Raw genomic sequence first — 13,463 nt, 5'->3', positions numbered from 1 at the left:
AAATGGCAAAAGAGGGATTTAAATCACTTTTCCTAAAGAGGAGGAGAGCAAAAGAGTTTGAGTCTGTTTGGGGTCTATTTTGTAACAACTTTGATCTATTCTCTTAGGAGTACATTGTGCAAATTCATATCATGCAATAAAAATAATAGCTGTGTATTTCAGTTGCAGATTAGAAAGTCTGCAGGTTAGAGAGTCTTCCATCTCAGACTCTTTAGATTTAACATAAACTATCACAGATCTCATTTTTTTCCTTTGTTATAGACAACATCAGCAAATCGGACCAAGTATTATGTCTCTTACCGTCGAAATGCCTTTGTACAGATGAAGTTGCCAAAATATGCCTTGCCAAAAGTAAGTATACATCTTTTTCTTTCTATTTATACATTTGTTGTCCTCTCCTTCTACCTAAACTGGTTTTGTTCTTTTTTACACTTAATTATTCTGAGATCACAGTTTCCCTTGTAAAGATTTCTGAATCCTGATTTTGGTATATTATCAAATCTACCATTCTTATTTTTATTCTAGCAATGTAGTAGCTCATAAACTGTAGAGGGTAAGAACATATGCTAGCTTATTTGTCATCAAATTCACAGCAGTTTCTGAACTTTGCTTCCATGAAGCGGTGCTGCACACCCAATGGCAATGTAATGATTTTGAGTGAGTGATCTTTCAAGAATCAATTACAGTTTAATTCCACGTGGTGCTTTCTGGTATAAGCATGAATAGCAATATAAAGAGAATTTTACCAGTTGATGGTGCTCTCTTTCATTAAAGAATCCCAGTTTGGACTTAACAAAAACACAAGGATTCTTGAGAGGTTCATTCAATCTAGTGTATTTTTATAGTGACAGGGTTTCTGTATTTTTATTTGCACAGCCATTTAACCTTTTTTCATCTTTGATTTTTTTTTTGTCCAAATAGACCAACTGAAATCTGGTTTTAAATATAAAGCATATTAATAAAATCCTTAAATCAAATCCTCGTGTATTAGTTGAACAAGAATATGAAATTAGGGTATTCTAGTAGCAGTACAGATGTAGCTTTATATTTGTCTATTTTGACAGGAAATATATAGCTAATGAAAGGTCAAAAAATCAACTCTTCCACATGATTATTTCAGTGTTTTAAAGTCCTTCACAGTAGCCTTTATGCTTTCTCTGGATGAATTTGTAATTGGGAAGACAGCAGGAGAATATTCAGTTTTAAATTTTATAATGTGCCAAACATGGGCATTCCAAGAGACCACAGCCCAGGTATGACCCATGCTGGAGTAGAAGAAAAGTAAGGGGTGAGGGAGAAAGCAAAGAATGAGCAAGGAGCAGCAGAAGGAAACCCTTCTGCAGATGACTTCTGCACAGCACATTGCCTCACTGAAGGAGCCGGAAGGAAACAAATTATGACAAGGTGAAAACAGGGAGTCAAGAGTAGCAATGAGGGAGAAGAAGCATTTGATTAAGCTGAGCTTAGAGAAGAGAAGGAAGGATGTTTCCGTAAGTGATTTTTATGTCCTTTTTTTTTCATCAATACACAAATTAGTGATGTAAAGCTTGTGTTAATTGGAAATAACTTTAATCAGGTAACATTCCCCAAGCTGGGAATATTTTGCCCTTGGCAAATTTCCTGAAGAAATGCCAGCACATTAGTGCAGGTGTTGACTGTACTTTGTGTGGAAAAATATTGCATGTTGGGAAACAGTAGGGCAGAAATTTTGTAAGATAGAGCAGGGCATTTCTTCCTTTTGTTTCTGGATGTCCTGTGGAGGAGGAATCTGCACCTTTCCATTGCAGTTGCCTTCTCACACCCAGTAATCTGCTGCATTCGGCCAAGACAGCACTGTCCTTTCTGATTCTGCTGTCACATAGAAGATGAATATGCTAACTCAGCCTTTTTGGAGTTGCACAAAATGTTATGATTATAGATGCTATAGATGGTAGTTCACATTCCATGTGTGAGTGATTACTTCAAGAATTTGGGAAAATAAATTATTTTTAACAAGTTGGATGTGTATTATACCTCCTTAATGACACATGCCTCTGATTTAAGTATCAATATTGTAGCACACTGTGTTAATAAAGGGCATGTTATTTGGGTTCAGATCTAGCTGTCTGACAGATCAGAATGAATTGGTGGAGGTTGTCAGAACGCGAGAACTATAAGACTGTTGTCATTATAGGCATCCATTCACTTGTAATAAGTGACCTAGGGTCAGTTGTGAAGAAGTGCAGCAAATATGGGAGGGCTGGAGACAACTGCACGCAGTGGGTAACCTAGATCTGTGTCCCAAGGAGTTTTCCTTGGAAGCAAAATCATTTTAAGAAGTCCTCCACAGTCATTTATTTCTGCAGTCCATGAGGACCTCTGTTGTGTTTGTGGGACTGCACTATAAATAAGAGGAGTGTAGTGATCTCAGTGAAAAATAGCCCTGAAAAAAAGTGTAATTTGTTTTTCAGAAAGGCAGATTAAGAAGCATCTTTATTGCAGTGAAGAAGCCTCCTCAAGGGGACAAAATACTGACTCATAAAAGCACTTTAGTAGAGAAAGTCCCACTACAGTTGGGAGCTGAATCCAAATTAGAAACTGAGCTCAACTTCTTAATGATGTTGGTGATTATGTATTTGAAACAGTGCCAAGGAAAGTGACAGATATTCTGGGTTTTGAAGTTTTCAAATCATAACTGAGTGCCTTTCTGAGAGATTTCTTCTAACCATATAGATGTTATTCGCTCCTTATGTATCTTGTAAAATATATGCATCATATATAATATGCAGAAATAATTATTGGCAATTTCTGTGCTTGGAAAAATAGCAGAGAGCGAACTAAAGGAGCTAATAATTACTTTTAGCCTTAAAAGCCATTAATCTGCAAAGGGTGTTTAATTTACTTGGCATATGCTCTTCCTGAGTGCATTTCTGACATACTCACAAAGCATCAGGCGTAACTTCCCAGTGTTTGTATCATATGTAGTCTGGATTGTTTGAAATGGTGCTGCATGTGGAATTCTTTGTCTTCAAGAATATGTTTTTTGTTTATTTGGGTTTTGTTTTTTTCCCTAAGCAGATTAACTCCAGGCTTGACTGAATAAATAAATTAGAAGTTAATAGTTTCATTTTGGATAGAGTCAATAGCTAGCTGGAAACAGGATGACTGTGTCATTTGGAAAGGGATGGTTTTGTGTTCTTCCTAGTTCAGGCAGTACCCAATGAGTGGAACAAAATAAACTGTATCTCTTTAGCATTTTGATGATGCCTCCAAGAGAAGTTTCTTTGGTATCTGCACGCAACAGAGCTGAAAATTTCACTAAGAGGGCCTGGAAGCCAGACATCCATTAGAGCAGTGGTAAATGTAAGAGATTTTAACCTCTTCTGTAAAGATACTTTTCGTACCTTCACATTACAGCTGAAATTGTAGACATTGAAGTAAACAAGAAGAAATTTTTTATCACATCATAATTCAGTGAGGATCATCTGAGCACAGTAGAAATATATATTCCAATCTGGTTTGAACAGAAGGAAAAAGATTCATGTGAGCAAATTACTGTTGAAATTTTCCTGATGAAATTACTTTGCAAAGAAGCAGAAAATCAGTACATAAGGAGTACAACTAGAACACATGACTGTAGAGTCGCTACTTTTATGGTGGTAGGCGATAAACAGAACAAAAGAATTCACAAAGATATTACCTTTTTTCTTAAGACTGATTAAAGCACATAATTTTTGAAAGAATTGAGTTTCAGAGGTTTTAAAGTATTAGACACTGCCTAACCAGTGGATCTGCTATAGGCTTTATTTCATTTTATTCAAAAGAATTGAATGAGGCTTCAAGAAACCTCTTTCCAAGTGTTCTCTGTAAAGTGCTGAATGTCACTTACCAGAGTGTTTGAGCAATGATTGTGTACAGGGACGGAAGACTGTAGCTAAGTAAGAAGATACTACAGGCTGGTCAGGGATGTGTCTGACATTAGAAAAGCTGCGCTGGCACACCAGCCTCTAGCCTAAAGCAACTGTGCTGGGCTTTTCAGATACTATTCTTTTGCTGCACAGATGTGTTTCATGGTGATTGTACATATGGAGATAAAATAAACATTTTCAGACTGAGCAATTAGAAAACATTATTGATGTCTCAGTTTCCTTTTGATATGAAGAGGCTGAAAATCTGAAAAAAAAGTTTTATATTGTTTTTGCAATGTTTGTATTTGCATTTATGTTGTATTTTTCCAACTGTACCCCCAGTGAGGAACCTAAAAAGGGTTGTTCATCTTCGGACATATCTTGAGGCCTCTTTACTTGTGAATCAAAGGCTACTTTGATAAGCATAGCTTGTAAAGCTATAGCTATAGCTTCCAGCTATGCTTTACATGTGCTAAGTCTCTAGGCTCCAGCTCCACAGTGCCACTTACACCACTTTTTTGTAGCACATTGTAGCTCCATATATGTACAGAGGGCAGAGTCATTGGTGACCATCTAATGAACAGGATTCAGGTAAATTTTGTTATATTTTAGATGTTTTCTGTGCTGTTAAAAACTAAAAGAGCTCTTAAGAGCTATATTTATTTTTGTTTTAGTAGTTTTGTTCAATACTAATACTACATCGAGTCATACAACTGTCTCCTGAATTTGACTGGAGTCAAGTGCCGGCTGCTGCTGCAGGCTGGTAGCAAAGGTTGGTAAAAACATATTGAAGGCTGCCTGGATGCTCCTCAAAACAGAAGAGAAAATTCAGAGCAGTTGTTTTAAAAACAGGAATTGTTTCTTATACTACATTCCATTTCACCAAGACTGCTTGTTCTGTGCTGCTAAAACTAGATTATAAGTTAATAACTTGTAGGAAGGCAATATGAAACAAAAATCAAGCCAAGAACAGCAGGATTGCATTTTTGTGTTGAAATAGCTGGCTGGGCATGCAGAAGTGTTCCAGGGAGTTCCAGCATTCCCCCTTGGGCTGTTCTCAACCTGGAGCAAGGGCTCTGCTGCCCATGCTTGGAGAGCAGGTCTGCTCAGCAGCACAGGCTGCAGCTCTGTCCAGGGAGTCATCACACTTGTATTTCACAAAAGTTCCTGCAGTTCTTATTGTCCTCTCCTAGAGAAGTGTCCTGTGGACAAGGATGAGTACATTGGGTTCTGGTCCTTATTCAGGATGTTGAGTCATGGTCTAATGTGATCAGCAGGAAAACTGGGAATTCATTCATTTTGAGAGTTTAAGCGAAAAATTTGTTAACAAAATTGCTGACCAAACCAAGGAATCTGTTACAAATCATAGTAGTTTTGCTGTTAGAATTTGGGATAATTTAATTATTCTGAGTCCCCTTCCCACCTCTTGTAAATAAACTCCATTGATAATTACCTCCTTTTATGAACTGATACAGGACATTCATTGATTCTGTATTTGTTCATTCTAGCTACAAAATCTTAATGTGAGAGCTCTATTGTCTGTAATATCCTACTGCAATTCAGCATGTTTAGCTCTGAAAACCTATGGTGTGGAAAAAGCTTCATCTATTTCTATATGTCTTTTCAATCTTGTGAAATAGTCAATAACATAATTTTTTTGGGGGGTAACAAAGATAAAAGAGAATACAGGGGGGAAATAAACAGAAATAAAAGATTAAAAAAATCCTATTGCCTTAGAGATAAGTTAGTCTTTCATATATTCCTGGTAATAGGAATCTCCTGTACATGCCTTTCCTTAACTCCATATATGCTTTTTATTTGATTATCACTTTGTGCCCTCCTGAGGGGCTTGAAACAAGATCACCTCTTCTTTACCTGAAGTCTGAAATATGTCACTGTTTGAACCAGAGTTTTTTTTCCAAAGTAGTGTGTATCTTTCACTAATAGATGTAACACTTTCAAGAGGAAGATATTTTGAACAGTTTTATTCTTTATCCATAAATTGCCATGAAGCTTTTGAAGCATATATTCCCTTCTCTGTCAAGCTCCCTCTCACTTTTTCAAGCATTCTTTAAATGCATTTGTTAGCAGCAGAAATGTCAGGAGAGATTCCTGCATCCCTTGTGTTAGCAAAGTTCTCTTGAGGCTTTGGGCATGTGATGATAATGAAGGAATGAGGCTATGAGAGCTCGTTTAGCAAGGCTCTTAGTCTCCCAAGAACTGTTTCCCTGCTTGGGTAGCCCCTTCACCATCTCTGTCATTTGCCGCTTTGAGGCATCAGGTTGGTCCTCTTTGCCAGGTAGAAAAGCAGTTTGCAGCTGTAGCAGCACTAACTTATCCATTCTTCTGAAAGTCCATTGGAATGGCTGTTGAACAAAGAATAAAGAGGAAGGAAATAGAAATACAGGTAGCAGTGATATTTGATGCAGGAGAAATACTCTTTTCCAGGGCAGTGTCATGGCAGTAGGCAGTGAACTTGAGCTGTAGCAGCTGTATGGATCCCCAGTTGTACAAATCGATCCAAGGTAGGTTCAAGGAACTGTTCTTTTCTTCACGGTGTAACTCGTAATTGATTTTTCTCCTTGCACTGTTTTACTCAGCCGGACAAGGAAGATTAGGAATGTTATCTCTGGGATATGTGCCATCCAGTTACCTTGAATGCACTTAAGAGTTTACAGGGGTATAAATGTGATGCATTTGGAGGTCAAGGCTGAGACTACACAACCTTGAGTGCTTGCATCTGTTGTGCTTCTGATGCATTTACTCAAAGGAAAGTGTTTTGGACAATACAGCTAGTAGCATTTCAGAACTGTACAAAAGCTTACAGCCTGAGAACATGAGATAAAGTAAATAGAGAATACTTGTATTTGGGAATCAGTCTATTGCTGATACAAATTGTCATTGGTGAGCCTGGGGAGGGGGGGGGGGGGGGAGAAGGGAAATGACAAGGAAATGGATGCTTGGGCAGCAAGACATGGAACAGAGAAGACATGGCAGACAGGACAGAGCAAAGGTAAAGTAGTAGAGACAAGAGAAGGGATGTCCATGGAGGAATGGGTATGTGACAGAAGAAACAACATGCTTGCTACAGCAAATCTGGAAAATGGTGCTTTCTTGGGGCACCTGAGAGTTAGTGGACTCTGATTTGAGCATGGAAATGACAGGAAAGCACAAGAGCTCAAATACTGAAAGTATGCACAAAAAACAGTATGGAAAATAATAAAAATCTGAGTAGTGACAAAATCCTGAAGATCTCTCACAATAGTAAAGATCTTTTAAAATGAATTTGAATAAATCATGTGTGAATAGCATAATTACAGAAAAATTAGATGATCAGCAGGACTTTGAGTAGCCTGCAGACTGTGGAGGGAGAAAGCAGGAGGTCTAGCAAGAAGGCAATTACAGTAGTCCAAGCATGAAATCACCAAAGAATAAATGTTTTCCTTACAAGATTTGCTGAAATTACAGCTTAAGGTAGTATCTGTGGCCATGAAATAGATAAAGCAATAAAACCTTGCATTCCTTCTGTGAAGATATTTCTTCTTTCTCATGTGTCCTTACGATTTAACTCTTTAGTGACAGTAAATTCTATGTGGCAGTATTTGCTGACATCCCATCTTCATGTGCTTGTCATCTGTTGAACAGTAGGTAGCTGGGCTGAAGGATTGGACTTGACACACTGAAGACATGGCCTCTGTATTTGTCAATCAATGTCTTCTTCCTCTTTTTAAATTCACTGTTCCAGGATAAGAATAGTACAAGAGTGACAGGACTTTGCTTTAGCTAGATTTTCAGCAGTCTGTGTCATCCAGGGTTTCGAAAGTTAAATTTAAGAATCAGGCATGAAATTTGCAGTTTTCTCTACTTTGTCAATTAATTTTCCCAGAGGGTTATATCATAGCTGGGCAGAGGGTGTTGTGCAGGATTATTGTAGGACTGGTTTGCTTCTTGAGGGAAGTCATTGTGAAAGGAAAATAGCGGTAAGGCTGAAATGGAAATCTGAAAATGTAAATTTTGAATGGAAGGAAGAAAGTTCAAGACCATGAAGGACAATTTCACTTGTTAAAACCAGGATCTGTTAGGTTCTTGCCTCAGGAAAAAATTGGCATCTGGCAGTCTGCGTGTACAAATCTCTTCCTTGGTAACAGTCACTGCCAAGGGAAAGCTAAACTCATCTGCTGCAGTCAGCTTCTGCAGTCCAACCCTGTTCCCTTCACCTGATCCCTCCAGAATTAATCTTCCTGTCCTTCTGCACCACACATTTCAGCTCTTTGTAAATTGTTTCTGCTGGCTCGGCAGCAACTACCTCACACTGAGGTGAGAACCAAAACTGTTCCCATCCTGGCAGCTCTCACCTCTGCCACCACTGATGCTTGGGCCAAGGAAAGTGCCATTCACTGGAGTTTTACAGTTGTTTATGATGCTGTATAAATGTTTTATTATAATAACGTAGCTGGTAATTTTGCTGAAAGCTCCTAGCATCGCATTAGAGTAGGGTTTTTATAGAGATTTTCACAGTAAAATATGACTTTCTTTATCTCTTCTTTTGACTTTCTGCTTCATTTCTATCCTTACTTATTCGATAATCAGGGGAAGTTTTCTCATACTGCAAAAGAAGAGATGAATTCAGCATTTAGGTGCAGTGTAATGTGGGGCTACCCAGCCTCATGTAGCCCTGGTTTAAGGCAGGAGACAAAAGTATTCCATACACTTAAGAGGCTTTGCAAAAAACCTGTTGGGATCAGTTGCTGTGTTTTGCAGGCATTTCTGTTAGACTTTCTGCTTCTGAGTAATTTCTGAGTGCAAGGAAAAAGCAACTATTAATGGGATGCTAAACAAATATCTACTTTTGTACATAGTTCAACATGAAAGTCTTTGAAAACAGCATTGAGCTGTCATTGACAGGAGACTTCATTGAAGTTCTTTGAGATGTCACATGTGTAAATACTTTAAATTTAAATGATTACTTACTTAATAGCCAGCTTTTGTTCATATTAATTTTTTTTAACCATATTATTTCTACTGATGTATTTTTTAAATCTAATGGCCTCAGTCACATCGTGCACGTTGCCTGAAGTGTGACTGCCCTGCTTTGCCAAGTATTCAGATACGCACTGTTACTCGCATTTTCTTCAGTCTTAACTGGATTCTCATAGAATTTATTTTATTTCTGTCTTACAGATCGAAAAAGCTTTTTTTTCCTTACTTTTTTTTCTTTTTGTAAAAAAAAAAAAGTTGTTTATTTCCAAATTCATTTTCTCTTGACATTTTGGTGGCTTTATTTAATATTCATTCTTTTGCCTTAGTTATTTTCTTCTGGAATAAGATGACAGAACTGGATATAGTGTCACAGTTAAGGACCAAAATCATAAAGAGTTTACAAGTTTAAGTCTCTGTGACTAGATGCCATTTCATATGCAGTCCCAACAACTGCCTTTATGCTGCCATATCATGTTGCAAACTCATCTTCTTCTGTTTGCTGAGCTTAGTTCTGTGTTCTTACTTTCTGCTTTATTTCTTCTGTTTAATATTAGTGCTAAATTGTTTTCCCCAGCTGTGCTTTGTCTTTTGTCTGAGAAAGAAGTTTGGGGTGAAGAAATGTGAAAGCAAGCTGCTGCAATATCTGTTCCTGAAACTCTTAAGAAATTAATGCAGAATGTTGATTCTTGTGCTACTAGTGTTGAATATTTAAGTGAATCTGTCTACATAGATAAATTAGCCTTATATACTATAATATGCATGAGCTGTGTGCAGGATATGTACTGCTTTCTATGTGTAACTGCTGTAAATTATAGAATCATAGAATGATAGAATAGTTAGGGTTGGAAAGGACCTTAAGATCATCTAGTTCCAACACCCCTGCCATGGGCAGGGACACCTCACACTAAACTATATCACCCAAGGCTTCATCCAACCTGGTCTTATATCTGATTCTCTGTTCTATGTTATGCTTCACCCAGGACAAAATAGTTCTGAATTCTCTAGAAACCTGAGAATTTTTTTTTAGATCAGCTTTGTTTACGTTGTTTCAGTAGAATCACAGAATAGTTAGGGTTGGAAAGGACCTTAAGATCATCCAGTTCCAACCCCCCTGCCATAGGCAGGGACACCTCATATTAAACCATGTCACCCAAGGCTCTGTCCAACCTGGCCTTGAACACTGCCAGGGATTGAGCGCTCACAACTTCCCTGGGCAATCCATTCCAGTGCCTCACCACCCTTAGTAAAGAATTTCTTCCTTATATCCAATGTAAATGTCTCCTGTTTAAGTTTTAACACATTACACCTTGTCCTATCCAGGACAGCTAGTCACACTCCTTTTGATGCAACCCAGGATACGGTTGGCTTTCTGGGCTGTGAGTGCATACTGAAACGTGCTCATGTTCATTTTCTCATCGACCAACACCCTCAAGTCCTTCTCTGAAGTTCTTCTCTGCCCAACCTGTAGCTTTGCCTGGGATTGCTCTGACCCAGATATAGGACCTTGCACTTGACATGGTTAAACTTCATAAGGTTGGCATCAGTCCAACTCACAAGCGTGTCAAGGTCCCTCTGGATGGCATTCCTTCCCTCCAAAGTATCAACCAAACCACACAGCTTGGTGTCATCAGCAAACTAAAAGTTATTTAGAATTTTGATCTTCCCCATGATGTTTTCTGCTTATATACCCTATAGACAAAAAGCAGTGGTGGGGTACTGCCTGTTGGTTAGTACTGAGTTGAGAGATTACTGTTACTGAACTTGCAGATGCATCTTTTGTCCACCATATTAAAATCTCCTGGCCAGTTTATTGATTATAAAATAGAAATCATGGAAAAATTAACAATTCTGTGTCTCATTTTTTCTACAGGATTTACAGATAATCAGTACAGATGAAAACCAGGTGTTTGTGGCTGTTCAGGAGTGGTACCAGACAGACACGTACAACCTATACCAGTCTGACCCGCAAGGTGTTTACTACTCTATTCTTCTGGAGAATGTCCGTAGCACAAAGCAGCCAGAAGAAAATGTCCTGATAGATATTCTGGAGGTAGGTCTTTATCTTTTCCAATGCATGTAGTCCATGTGAAGTTTAAATTCTTTTTATTCTGGTTATGAGTATAATTAATTTTATGTTAATATATTTTCACAGTTATCTTTCATGTAAAAGGACTTCTCAGTAGTGCATTATTGCTTACATGTTTCCCTCTTGCTGTGCTAATGTGCTGTGTGCTCTAGGAACTAGATTCTTGGTAAGATGTTCCACAGATGTGCAAAACCACAATTAGCTGAGGGTCTTTTTCAAGATATTGAAAAGTGAAGCTGGCAGCAGAATTTATTATTGAAGCATGAAGTTACACAGCTGCTTACATAGAGCTTTTTTTCTTCTAGGTGTCTTAGTGATACACTTCCTGACTTAGAGCAGCACATCTTTTAGCCAGTTGGGTCTTAAAAACTGATCCTGTGAGCCTTGCGCTCCATGTATCAGCTCTATCAAGTGGAGAACTGACAAAATTAGATACTGGACAGCAAATCCACTTGCTTTCAGTAGGTATCTTGTGCCAACAGCATTTGGTATGAGACAGACTCTCCTGTAAACAAATTTATTTTGGATTTTAACATCAGTGTACTTGGCAAAGTAAAAGACTGAAGAATATAGTGTTTTGGAAGAGTAGCACAAACTGTTCTCAATTCCATCTGTTGGTGATGACATTTAAATGTAATAAGGTGTACATTCTGGTTCTGTTCTGTTCTTTCTTGCAGCACATAGGACTGGCCATTATCAGAATATTAAAATAATGGATCTTAGGTCCCACCCAGTTTGACCACTGTTACACTCTAATCTGCCTGGTGTCAGTTAATTAAAAAAAATAAATAAAAATCTCTATGAGAGCACCAGATTTCTTTGGGTACAAATCATATGCTTACAGAGTTGTTAAATGGCTGTAATTAGATTCTTCTTGGTGAGTGATAATTATAGCAATTTTTTCCCCCTTATCTCCTCTATCTTTGTTGATCTTGTCCTTTCCAAATGGCTTTAGTAAACCAAAAAAGTTTTATCGTTATCACCGATTATTGTCTGGACTCTACCATGTTATAAATGAGGCTTCCTAATGAGGGAAGCTATACATTATGTGTAGCCACATTCGCACAAGGTAATTTATCAAGAGCATTAGTTTGCATCTCTTTGCTCCTGGTCACTCACTCCTGCACAATACAAAGCTAAAGGGTAGTCAGGTATGATCTCTACTCCCTATGTTACATGTAGCATGTAATTTCAAATGAGTTTGTACAGAGATGCCACCCCTGACTGTCCTTTTGTCTGCAAAAGTTATTCTCTTAATTAAGTTTCACTGGTGATTTCAGAATTTCATAGTCTTGCTGAGGGCATATTTGGTAATGTACAAGAGAGAGAGAGATCCTAGATTATTGTGTGTGCTGGATTAATATGTAGGGTTGCATTAAAAAGAAAATGTGCACATGATAATTGAAAGACAATACACATGGAGCCATACAATTAAATTTTTAAAACTATGTTTGGAACAGATTTGCATTATAAGAGAACACTTATTTTTGCTTACAATAAGAAAGCCTACAGCTTTCTTTAGATAGCTTATACAATAAACAGTGTTCATCTTCTTTATTGGAATGTGATCAAGTACATGTGTACAAGTAATGCATGGGTTGTTTGCACAGTACAAATAGCTGATAAATATAACACATATTGCATTTCTTGATGGGATGATTTTTGCTCTAGTCTAGGTTTTCTCTCTGGGCATTTTAATGCAAGTATCGCCTCTTGGGAAGAGGAATCTTTAGTGCAACACAGAGACAACAACAGTCCTCAACAGCTGACAATTTCTCTTTCCATCAGTGAATAGATCTACTTAAAATTTGTGCTCTTCATCTTTGTTGTCTTCTGCTGACCTCACTTAGTCTTTTATATATATATACCTGCTACAACATCTTCTAGAGGTTTCTACCTGTCTGCATTAATTTTCTTTTATGTGCTTTATCTTTTTTATATCTTCTTTTCATGTTGTGTGTGTGAAAAGGGAGTAATTCACATACACTTGTTCAAACAAGGAAAGAAAAAGAAAGAAGTATTGAGTGGCTATCCAAAAGGAGCATGTCCTTGAAATTGTATCAAGTGATGCCACAGTGAACCAGTCACAAATTTGATATAGGCATATTTACAAAATGGGCATACTAATGTAATTCTTCTAGACTGGATCTTGCTGTGACTCCTCATATAGATAAGAGCTACACAAGTCACAGTACACATTATTCACGCTTTATTTCCCAAACAACAAACTGTATACATTTACATTTTAATCACAAGCGTATATTGTGTAGCACTATTTTTTGTATTTCAGTAACTGCTTCTGGTAAACACTGTTGGGCCATCTGAACTGTGCTTCTTGCTACCAATAACATAGAATATTGTTTGGCTGTAAAATAAACAATGTAACAGTACAGCAATTAATGTGTCACAAATTACATAGTCATGGCAGAAAACCTGTTTAGAAAATAGGTTTGTAAGGTACAAAGTGCTTTTCTAAGAGTACTATGGAACATGTAACACCTGAACTGTTG

General features: G+C 37.6%; 1 protein-coding gene across 1 annotated transcript in view; it reads left to right on the top strand.

Moving 5' to 3' along the window:
* SORCS2 (sortilin related VPS10 domain containing receptor 2) overlaps nt 1–13,463 on the top strand; it is a 111,751-nt gene that overhangs the window by 24,861 nt on the left and 73,427 nt on the right. The window contains exons 6-7 of the mRNA XM_034064787.1: nt 262–351; nt 10,738–10,917. Coding sequence (XP_033920678.1) covers nt 262–351; nt 10,738–10,917 — 270 coding nt within the window. The remainder of the gene's footprint in view (nt 1–261; nt 352–10,737; nt 10,918–13,463) is intronic.

Source organism: Melopsittacus undulatus, chromosome 7 (assembly GCF_012275295.1).
Source record: "Melopsittacus undulatus isolate bMelUnd1 chromosome 7, bMelUnd1.mat.Z, whole genome shotgun sequence".
NCBI classification, from domain to species: Eukaryota; Metazoa; Chordata; class Aves; order Psittaciformes; family Psittaculidae; genus Melopsittacus; species Melopsittacus undulatus.
The sequence above is the reverse complement of the archived record's forward strand: the minus strand, read 5'-3'. Positions and strand labels throughout refer to the sequence as shown.